Genomic DNA, 12,240 nt, shown 5'->3' on the forward strand with positions numbered 1-12,240 from the left:
CTTGGGTGTGTCAAAACTCTAAAATGGCACTTATTTTTCCAATGTCAAGAATGCACAGAGTTGCTTACTTTGCAGCTAGAGAAGACAACGCAAACCCACAAAATACAATTAAGTTCCACATACGTTAGAATTTTAAATGTTTCAAAGACAGGCAGTTGTCAAAATCTGGCTGCATTGCCAGCAAGATATAAAACCTCAATCTAATATACACAAAGATACAAACTCCATATGCACAGTGAGGATGTATATTGTTTATTTACCGTCAGTAATTTACATAAGGCAAATATTAATAGTTGGAACACCTGCAATGTATGTACAGAGAGCAACGTAAATCTCAAAGAGGCTTTTGTCTATTAGTAACCGAACCATTTTAAAATTATGCCTTTAAGACCTTTAGAAATAATTTATTGCTGATGCTGAACTAAGGCAAGAGGGATTTTTTTTTTTACAAAGTAGCAGATTCTCTTAGTCCCTGGAAAGTTACAAAAGTTACAAATATAAAAAAAATGTAAAGCCACAAAACACCCCACATTTATACAAAGCTAATACAAATCCTGGTTTCATTAGATAAATATTATGTGAGGTTGTTACCAAATATATTTTTAGAGAAAAGGTTTCTAGAATGTAAGCTCTCAATGTTCTTGAAGAATGAGAAAGCAGTTTTAAGTAAGTGGCAATTTGCTTTCAAGTACAAGATAAAAGAAAACTGCAAATGGCAGTATTACAATGCTGTGTCATCTTTACAAGTCTGGTCTTAGGGATGTCTTTGTTGTGGTACCAGAAAAAGGCCTATTAAAAAAAACTGGTCTTTGTGCAGTTGACTCTAGCACAAAGAAAATCTAATCAGGGGCTCAAGCAAGAATTTGCTGCCAATGAATTGGATGTGGACTTAGTCATGCTTAGAACAGATCCACTGAAATCATTATGGGAAGAGTCCCATAATTTTCCAAATATGACCAAGTCTGGATTCAACCTAGGCTTCTTCTTAAGATAAGTTTCCAAATAATCTTACAAGAAAATCACATTTGGTTTAAGTGAAAAGCATCTTGAGAGTGTGCAACCATCACCTTGTCTTCAAAGGCTGTTTTCAAAGTCTCCCTCTAGTTTTTGGGCTCTTCAAACTGCTCTCCCACACTGCAGTGAACTTTTCAAGAAGCCTGAGAGTGGGGCAGCAGTAGTCCCATCTTGCACTTCATTGAGAAAAGAGGGTTCTTTAAGCTTTGAAAAGTGGCTGTTTATACAGTGCTACTCCAAAATAAGGCATGAGGCTAAAGTTAAGACTGGTTTTTTGTTGTTTAAAAAGATCAGTTGCCTTAATTTTTCTACTGAATTTTTAAAAGAATTTTGACATTAAATGTTTTATTTCAGATTTTTGCTGCAGTCTAAAATATTATATGCAAGATCACTCCATGTTTATTCCACGGAGGTTAGAATGAAAATTCTACTCTCTAATTTTACTTAAATACAAATCCCGGAATTTGCAAAAGAAATTTGGAAGCATTTTGTTAAGCGACACTTGAGAAAAAGTGTTCTTACAAACCAGCCCTGTATTTGAAGGTGACATCTGAAAATGTAAGGTTCTACCAAACTAGACATGACACACAGTTGTGTGTATCTTTCCCATGACTTTTTTTGAAGTTGCCATGAAAGGTTAAGCGGATGAGTAGCCAGGGGCTGCTTCACTCTTTTTCCTCTAGCTGATTTTCCTATCAAAATGACACCCCCACCACCAAGCTGTGGAGGAAAAGCAGCTGTGTATGTGTGAGACTGAGTGGGAAAGCTGCCAGCGGGGAAAGGACCATCCCTCTCCTCCCTAGTTCCCTTAATTAAATTTGCAGCCCCACCCCCAAATGTCTCCTTTTGGTTAAAAAATCCAAATACTCCAAATCTCTCCACTTCTAGCAATTCTTCTGGAGTACAATGGAAAATTTGTGCACCACGCACTTTAAAAACTATACCCATTAGCAATATTATAAAACTGAACCAATGAAACCATTTTGTTTCTTCCTATTTGCTTGTAGTTCCACATAAATCATGATTTGTTAACACATTTAAAAACAAATACTGCCCTTAACTATATATTACTTAGAAGACTAGCAAAAAGCGCTTTGCATACCGATTTTGATTGACCCCTGAAAGAATACAGGAGTGGAGTGGGAGAAATATTATCCTCAGAACACCTACACCTATACTGTTACACTTCAGAATATCTGAGTGGGTGGTTTCATTTTTATTTTTAGTATTTTCTAGCAAATATGCAACATCTCTGTGCTGTAGCTAAGTTTAACCTGGCAATGGAGTCCCCACCCCACCCCACAGAAGGCCACAATCTGAAACATTGGCATTTGTGTTAAGGCCACCGCAAGGAAAAGCAATTAAGAGGCACTTTAGGTTAAAAGATTCTGCATCAATTAACAGTGTTTTCTGATGCTGTAATAGGCTCACTATTCCACACTGAGCCTGTTCTATTAAAGCACTTAATTGGCACGAGCTCTCAAGTTACCTGGATCTAGACAGCAAAACTAAATTGGTTTCAAACCTATGGATTTTGCTGACTGACTTCCTTCCACAAAGATTACGGAATTACAATAGCAATGCATCAAATTTGGCCTGTGTGACAAAAAAAGGGGGAACTGTGCTGCTAATCTCTGATCATGTTAACCATTAAAACATTTATGAGAGTAAAGCGTTAGAACAGGCATAAGTATCCATTGCTTTTGTAGATGTTCCCTTTAAAGCATAGCATAAAGTTATGTTTACAGTTAACTTGGAAATCCAGAGTAACTAGTAGCATATGGGCTTTTAAACCAACACCTGAGAAATCAAAAATGTCACTAGCCTCCTCAGAATTGAGATGAAAAAAGGCAGTTAGTTCCACAAAACTGTTGTGTTTTCAGTGAATGAGGTGCTTACAAGCCTGAGTTATTGAGGTGTGCAGCAACTGATGTGGAAAGTGGAGGCCCTTTAAAATTTCACTGTCTTGCAATATGGCATTTCAAGGTTATCATTCAGTTCCCTTATAATTTTTGATAATCACTTTCTGCCTTTTTGGCCAGCAATATAATATTCAGTCCTGTATGTTAATACAGTTATGTGCATTCTCAGTATTGTCAACACTATAGATGCACCTGACATCTATAAACACTGCTGCTGCTTAACAGAAACAAATCTCTCGCTTGGTTTCCTCCATCATCCAAACCATAATGTATGAGCTAACTGAACAACAACAATCCTCAAGGAACATTCTTAAAACAGTTAATTCACAGCAACTGGCAGACATCTAAAGCTGCAAACAGCTGTGTGATTTAAGCTAGTTAGTTCCAAACTTAAAGCATAGATTTTTTTGTCAAACCACATGATCTAACAATGACCAATTAAGATCAGAAGTCCCTTTGCATGATTCTTTTTGATTAAAAAATTCCCGGGTAGCGGACCTCCTTTCTGGTACCATTTGGCGAACATCCTATATTGGCATGGAAGCAAAAATGCATTTGTAAACTTCAAAAACAGCTTAATTATTTGACAGGGTGGAGCTATTTGCCACAAAGAACTGACGGTGGTGGTTGGCCAAGCTTGGAGAGCAGTCCAGAGTTATACAAATCTCTTCTATAGCCCTTTCACATGCCAAAACTGCTTTTTAAACTTAATCAAGTTTCCGAAGTAAATTCTTTAAACTGCATGTCTACAAGTTACTTGTTATTGGAGTACAGGCTTCGTCAGGCTGAAAAGAGGGAAGAGGTTAAAACTTGTGAGTTAGCTTTAAAAAAGTTGAGGTCTGTTAAGAAATGAAAACTCTTTCAAGACACGAGATATAGCGGAAAAGATTTAAGCCTGAATTTTGAGAGAAGTTGGCAATTAACTGGAACAGCAGCAGCTTTACCCCACACATCGTGAGGTCGGACAAGACCTTTTTCCAACTCCTGCTGTAAACTATTAACACAAATCAAAGTTTTTTGTTGTTGCTGCGCATCACTGTAGCATGAGCTGCTTGAGGTTGTCATGAAGGATGGTATCCTTTACATCACGGAATACCAGGCGGATATTTTCTGTATTAATAGCAGTGGTGAAGTGGTTGTACAAGGGCTTCTGCTGCTGCTGGTCCCGGCGTTTCGTGCGAAAACAATCCACCAGGAATTTTTGGACGTCTGTTAAGTTGTGGGGATCCCCTTCAAACTCTGGGAAATAGTCTTTGATGCTCACTTTTTGCACTTTTTCCTCAAGTAAGTCTGTCTTGTTTAGGAAGAGGATTATGGAGACATTGCTGAAAACCCGGTTGTTGACTATAGTTTCAAAAATGTTCAGAGATTCTGTAAGGCGATTTGTTAGTCGATCCTCCATAAGTACCTGGTCGAATTCACTCGATGAAACCAGGAACAATATAGAAGTGACGCTGTCAAAGCATTCAAACCAACGTTTTCGCTCTGACCTTTGGCCACCTACATCAACCATCTTGAAGGGAACATTTTTAATCTCAAAATCATACTCATGAATCCCTTTTGTAGGTCTTCGTGCCAGTAGAATATCTTGCTGGGAGGGAAGATAGTCCTAAGAAACAAACAAACAAACAAACAAACAAACAAAAAGCCAAAGTTAATTAAGGTGCTGTGAATGGTACTGAACATTAAAATGAACTGCCCTGGAATGTTTGAAACAGAGAAGATTTTATCATCCTTTGTTATCTAAATGTGTGTGTTTTTTTAAAATAACTCAGTAGTTGCGTGTACGATACAGTGCCAAAAGTATAATGAGAATGATACCATTCTAAGTTTATCTCATTTACTGTATTTTTCGCACCATAGGACGCACCGGACAATAGGACGCACCTTGTTTTAGAGGGGGGAGAACAAGGAAAAAAAATTCTTCCGCTCTCTGCCCAGCGCCCCTTCAGCGAAGTGGCAGGAGGCGCTGCGCAGAGAGTGGGAGAATTTTCCCCCTCTTGTTTTCCCGCTCTAAAACAAGGTGCCGTTTAAGGTGCGTTCAGGCGGCTACCTTGGAAGGTTCCTTTCGACCTACTCTTTGGGGCTGGCGGGGGGAAGCCCACCACCAGCCCCAAAGAGCAGGTCAGGGAGCAGCGGAAAGGCGCAGCGGAGAGGCTGCTGCCATAGTCACGCGTCACTTCTCCAGCTGGGAGAGGGTCGCGGGGCTATGGCTTCCTTAGCCCCGCACGCGCTCTCTCGGCTGGAGAGGTGACGCATGGCTATAGAGGCTCCTGCCATAGCCGCGCGTCACCTCTCCAGCCGGGAGAGGGTCGCGGGGGGGGGGCTGCTTTAGCCCCGCGCGCGCTCTCCCGGCTGGAGAGGTGGCACACGGCTATAGAGGCTCCTGCCATAGCTGCGCGTCACCTCTCCAGCCGGGAGAGGGTCGCGGGGGACTGCTTTAGCCCCGTGCGCGCTCTCCCGGCTGGAGAGGTGACACGGGGCTATGGCAGGAGCCTCCATAGCCGCGCGTTACCTCTCCAGCCGGGAGAGGGTCACGGGGCTATAGCGTCTTCGCTCCATAGGACACACACACATTTCCCCTTCATTTTTGAAGGGGGAAAAGTGCGTCCTATAGAGCGAAAAATACGGTAATTGATTAAAAAGTTTTCAGTGACAAATATATGGTTTCAGAAAGAGAAATTATTGGGGGCAGGGAGAGAAGAGAAGGGAACCATTTTCTATGATTGTGTTTTATTCAGGAAAGCACTTACCTAATTTCTAACATTCTGCAAAGTTAGCTATATTATGAAGTAACTAATAGTGTGTCTGAACATTAAATAAAGCCCCTCATAAACTTAAATTCATAGAATTTAAAGTTGGAAGGGACCCTCAGGGTCATCTGCGTCAACCCCCTGCAATGCACTTGAGAGAAAAAATATAATTCTTCCCTGTGGAGATTGATCAAATTATACCTTGTCATCTTGAAGATTTCTAACAGGAGCATTTTTTGCAAAGCAGAATTAAAATGCTAACATATCCTAGCTGATTTGTTCTAATCAAGAAAAGAAATACAGAAGAGCTTTATGGACAGAAAAGGACACAGCTTGCTACTTTTCAATCTTTTTGGCTATGCAGATTTGCAATGCTATTTCTTCTCTGCATAATATAGTTCAAGTTTAGGATCTTTATCTTTCAGAAGCAGACACCTAAGCCCAGAATAATGCTGCTTAACAAGCAGAAGAATGTGGAAGACAAACACGGGAGCTGAAGAAAGGCGTGTGCTGCTTGATGTGAAGGCAAGATAGATTGAGAAATGCTGGGAGCTTTCCCTCCTCCCCAAGACGCTTCTCACGACTTCGCTGCTGCTGGGGCCTAAAGCCCAATTCAACAGGCTCACTCCCGCTACACAAGATTAACCAACTCAACTAAAACAGAACTGTCTAGCTGAAAAGTGATTATGGCTCAATTTGCACATCATGGTAAACAGTAAGTCAGGGGTCAGCAATCTTTTTCAGCTGTGTACCGGTCCACTGTCGCTCAGACCATGTGGTGGGCCGGACTATATTTTGGAAAAAAATTAAAACAAATAACCCAGAGATGCATTTTAAATAAAAGGACACATTCTACTCCTGTAAAAACAAGCTGATTCCCGGACTATCCGCAGGCCGGATTCAGAAGGCGACTGGGCCGCATCCGTCCCCCGGGCCTTAGGTTGCCTACCCCTGCAGTAAGCCATGGGTTGCCGTGAATAAGCAATGTTCACTGCTCAAGCACACTGCTCAAACTGCTCCTGCTTCATCGTTCCATCCAGCCTAGAGATGTGAGAAACAACCATGAAACCTAGGCTTAGTGTTAACATGCAAACCTGCATTGGTAGTTTGTTTCTCTCCAAACAAATCATAAACAGAAGTCAGGCTTTGTTCCTTACTTACCCATTAATGTTTAGAGATAAAACAAACCATGAGCACTGGTTTGCTCATAACACTAAGCCAAGGCCTGTGTTAGCTTCCACCTTTTTTGTATGCCTTTGGAGCTTATAAACAATTCTATAATCCTGATGGAAACTGTGGCCCTGAAGACGCTGTTATTCGCTTTACTGTGTTTTAGAGCTGCCAAAGAACTGGGCAAGATGCAATTTGAGCAGACGAAAAACACTATTAGCATCAACCATAGCACTCTGAGTTAATGGAGGAAGCTTAGTAGAAAACACCAATGACTACTGAACACAAACACCACATAAGCAGTTTGTTGGCATGTTTTCTCACTTTTAATTTGCAATATAAATTAACTTTCAACTGTTACAAGCTGTTAAATAAATAAAAACATTCAAAACATACCAGACTGCTTTAAAAATCAATGAAGTTGCACTTACTTGTTCTCCAAGTTTATCCAAGTTATCCAGAAAATATTTCACAGATTCCCCCTAAAATGAAGGAATTGTACAGTTAATTGCTTTTCATAGGTAATATATGAATACAACTATCTAATGCAAATTAGATAAAGCAGGTATATTGCACCCCATTCCTAAACACACTTGCTTGAAAACAAATGCCACCAAGATCTGTGGGACTTGCATCAAATCAATGGCCACAATCTATCATAGGGCAAGCACATTGATTCCAGGGAATTTAAGCATTCTGAACACTCCTGGATTGGGACCAATGTACATGGGATCAGGGTGTGCAAGGAAACTGTTTAGAAATTCTGCTTACAAGGAGGTAAAGATGGGGAAATGACTCCAAGTGTGACAATGATTTCTGAACTTCTGCATAATTTGCCTGCACAAATTTGCTGCTCATCTGTTTAAAGGGGGAAGATTGATACATTGACATTCATATGAGTTACATGCACATAAGATTCTATTTCAATAAATACAACTGGCTGTAGCAAGCAGCAACCCAAATTTCAAGGAAGTGCAAAGTCACTAATAACAGAGAACGTTGGAATATAGCTCCTGCCATGTTCACCATAAACTAGTACATCTTTTTAAGAAAGTGTTTTGAAAAACGCATATTTCAAACTACCTTTCCATGCATACAGAAAGTTAATATAGCTGGCACAAGCCAGAGATGGCTCATCATCGGGGGGGGGGGGCTATCATTTGACTCAGTATCCTTCAAACAAAATATTCTTTAAGTAGTGAAATGCTTTGTTATGTATGGCAGGTTCGAGAAAGATTACAACCGCCCTATAGTACTGGGGCTAGCACAGTGTGATTCCTAGAAAACACAATTGCTATTGGAATAAGTCAGCATGCCCTGCAACAAAATGCTGCAGTGTACCCCACTTCTCTTAAAATATGTGCTCTTATCCACCATTTGATGCAGCCATTCTCTCCAAGCAGAGCACTGCACTCTGTATCCTCCACACTCCAGTATTTGCAGTTCTCATTGGATGTTTGGCTTTTTTGTTCCCTTATTTTTTCTTTTTTCAAAGTTTACTTTTTCCCTGCAAATCTCAGAAAACGCTCAAGCATGCTCTTTTTAAATCTAAAAACATTTATTCCATATTTCCCCCAAAAAAGAACCCAGAGCAGTTTAAAGCAATAAAACAAATATGCCCAGATAATTTATTAAAACACCATCACAATAAAGCAGAACACAAGAATAGTACTCCAGAAAGCACCAGTCCATAAGATTGAACTCAAGATAAAAGATAAAAAGAAAAGCATCAACATACCCCTCTTGTTTCTCACAGCCCCCTTTATGGTTACAATCCTGCTAGTACTCACAAAATGCACACAGCATATCTTCAGGCTTTAGATTTTAATTTGGTCAAATCAGGTTTTCATAATAAGAAACAAATCTGCATTTAGTGCAACTGCAGGGCCTGGGGCTGATGCATGTAATAACCACTGTGAACAGTGACAAATTCTGGAAGGATAACCGTGTCATTCTCCTGACGTAAAAAAAGAATCTTGAGGAAATGTAAGCATGAAGATTTACTGTGGTGTAAACATGCACTCTATTAGATGTATAAATGTTTATCCTCAATTGGAAGATTTTCAAAGATCCTCTTTCCCTCTTTTAGCCACTCCCTTTTCTCTGTTCCCTTTCTCCCACACAGTCGTCCCTCTCACTTTCTCTCCTTTTCCATCTTATGTGTACAGTTATCATCGCCATCAATCACTGCCAATGTGAATGGACTCTTGCATATATCTCACATTTCATGACGATTTGGCCTCACTAATGAATTTTATCTTTCCTGTAACCAGTCTCCTGACTCAGGACCACATTTCTTGCACCTAATGAAGTGGGATTTAGCTTGAGAAATCTTGTGTCACAACAATCGTGCTAATGTAAATGTCCCACCAGACTTGTGTTGCACGAAGCACTCCTGTTTGCCAATGTGAAAAGTATGCAATGGTTACTCATAGAATCTCATAGAAAACGAAGTTCCAGCCAAGGACATGTTTTCACTTTGCATAAACTACATACAGGGTAGATATGGGACAAACCTGAGTCTCACATGCATCTTTGACCCAGAGAACATGTGGAATAAATCTTGGCCTCCAAACTGTTGGGGAAAGTCATGCAGAGGTATGAAGTTGAAGTGTCATGACTGCACTGATGACACTCAGCTTTACTTCTACGTTGTTCTGCACAGCACTGTATAATTGCAATTGCGTCATATAACACTTAGCAGTGGGGAGGGAGAAGAAATCATAAATACAACTAGTATGGTGCAGCAAGGCAGCACTCAGCACATCTCCTGGAATCTTCTCAGTGTCCGTTCACGAATTGCATGAACTTCCGTCGTTCTTCACCATCTTTCAATCTGAGAGTTATTTTAATCAGGGGTACATGCTGTAATCTCACATCCTGTTTTATTAGGCTTTAAATCTATATTAATGTGTACTGGCCACCTTACCAGGATACCTGATGTATCCAGTGGAAGCAAACTGTTGCCACAATAAAACATTTAGGATTATAGATGTTACAGTACTCATTCAGAATCATTTATTGAGAAATACAGTGTGCTTGCTTGCTTGCATTTCACTTTCTCAAATCTGTGCTTATTCTAAGGGGTTATCCACTGTGCAGGTAACATATGATGAATTCATTCCCAGATCCCCAGAAGTGATGTATGGAAGTGAGAGCTTGACCATAAAGAAGGCTGATTGCCTAAGAATTGATGCTTTTGAATTATGGTGCTGGAGGAGACTCTTGAGAGTCCCATGGACTGCAAGAAGATCAAACCTATCCATTCTGAAAGTAATCAGCCCTGAGTGCTCACTGGAAGGACAGATCCTGAAGCTGAGGCTCCAATACTCTGGCCACCTCATGAGAAGAGAAGACTCTCTGGAAAAGACCCTGATGTTGGGAAAGATTGAGGGCACAAGGAGAAGGGGATGACAGAGGACAAAATGGTTGGACTGTGTTCTCAAAGCTACGAACATGAGTTTGACCAAACTGCGGGAGGCAGTGGAAGACAGGAGTGCCTGCCGTGCTCTGGTCCATGGGGTCACGAAGAGTCAGACACGACTAAACAACAACTGATCCACTGTCCAGAAATTTCCATGACATATATTGTGGCATTCAGGATCAGAGTAAGTTTACAGTTCACCATTCATGTCTATGTCTATCTATTCCTTCATTTTACAGAGGTTAACCCTCTTCTGTTGTTATTCTGAACACACTTACCTGGTAGCAAATCCCAATGAACTCAGTGGAACTTACTTTTTAGTAGATATGTGCAAGGCTATGCTTTTAATCATTCCTAGACTATGCTTTTAATGATTCCTAAATTATAGATTGCGCTATAATTTCATCTGCACCTTTAAAGAGGAAGAGATCAATCACTCGGTAATTTGCTTGAGGTCAAAAAGAACTCTGTGGTGCAAGAGGAAACTGCACTGAGGTTTCTTATAACCAAGGATAGCATTAAATGATGAATTTTTCAACCACATAGCAAACCATGTTCTACCAGCAAAAAATACAGAACAATTTAGACAAACTTGCAAACCTATAGTATTGTCTGACAAGCTTTTGCTAACTTAGGGAAAACTTTTACAGTACTCACCAAATAAGTAATGTTATTGTTTGTAGGCTGAGACAAGCTAGTTCTGAAGGTTGTATTTTATGTACTTTGGGATGCCAAATGTGAATTTTGCTTTCCTCTAAGCAAATGAATAAATAGTATTTTACCTGAAATTTAAGATGACAGCCATTTGTTCTAGATGTCTATAAAATCCAGACCACTTGCCCAAACTATGAAATAGAGCACCTAAGTGGTGAATGCCGTACTCATATGAAATCTCAAACATTTCTGTTAAGAAGTCGCCAAGATACAGCAAATAACTTTCCTTGTTTCGTTTCTGTCATCCCCATTTACAACTCCCGCTCCACAGTGTATCTTTGTTTCCCCCTTTTCTTTCACCTAGAGATGCATCAGAATTTCAGGAGAATGCCAAAGGACTTGCTCTTCCAGGTTTTTGTGCAAATCCACTGTGTATTTTATTGAATATCAGACTTAACTATTGTAATGCACTCTATGTAGGGCTGCTCGTGAAGAGTATTTGGATGCTGCAGCTTGTGCAGAATGCACAATGAAGCTGCTAACGGCCAGCTCTGACCAGACACGTCCAGAAATCTGCATTGGTTGTGAATTTGCTTTTGAGCCCAATTTAAGGTGTTAATACCGGCATATGATGCCCAAAATATATGAAGGAAAGGTTACACTCAAATTGGGCATAGAGCACTAGAATATCCCATTTAAAACCATCACAGAACATGTCAAGATGAAAAGTAAAAAAAAATGAGAAAATCACAAGCAATTTCAAACACACATGCATGCCATTCGTTTCCTTATAGTCAGAAGCTATCAGTAACCAAGTGTTAACTCTCTAAATCTAACAGACTTGTGACCACTGATATTTGAGCTTGGATGTTTCCACAGGGTTACAAATAGAGATCCTCCAACCCTACCCTGTAACTGAACATTGTATGGATTTCTGTACACTAAGATGGCAAAGAAGCTTAACAGCATCACTGGTGTACAAAGTTAAAAAAGGCCTTCTGTCATTTTGCTGGCCTTCAGCCAGTGTCTCTGAATGCTCATGGAACATCTGCTCTCTTGTTGAATTCATCAGCATTATCCAGGGCCAAACTCAGCTACAAAGCCTGGTCTTTTTTTCCAACTGAAAGATCTGAGTAATCTACAGATGCTCACTGTTAAATACACTGATTCATAAACAGCAAGTATTCCGTTTTCAGAGGGGCTGTATTTAGATAGCATGTGGTTCTCCCCGTAGTCTTGTGATCAACTGAAGAAAGTTTAAGCAAACATTTTAGTACAGTTAGACAAGTGCTGGTTTATGATG

The 12,240-nt window shown here is 40.2% G+C and overlaps 1 protein-coding gene across 1 annotated transcript in view; it reads right to left on the reverse strand.

The window, feature by feature from the left end:
• Positions 1-231: 231 nt before the first annotated feature.
• Positions 232-12,240, reverse strand: part of GNA13 (G protein subunit alpha 13) — a 32,093-nt gene continuing 20,084 nt past the window's right edge. The window contains exons 3-4 of the mRNA XM_083598894.1: positions 7,291-7,341; positions 232-4,545 (exon numbers count right to left, since the gene is read on the reverse strand). Coding sequence (XP_083455020.1) covers positions 3,970-4,545; positions 7,291-7,341 — 627 coding nt within the window. The 3' untranslated portion in view covers positions 232-3,969. The remainder of the gene's footprint in view (positions 4,546-7,290; positions 7,342-12,240) is intronic.

Source organism: Podarcis filfolensis (genome assembly GCF_964270895.1).
Source record: "Podarcis filfolensis genome assembly, chromosome: 2".
Taxonomy (NCBI): domain Eukaryota; kingdom Metazoa; phylum Chordata; class Lepidosauria; order Squamata; family Lacertidae; genus Podarcis; species Podarcis filfolensis.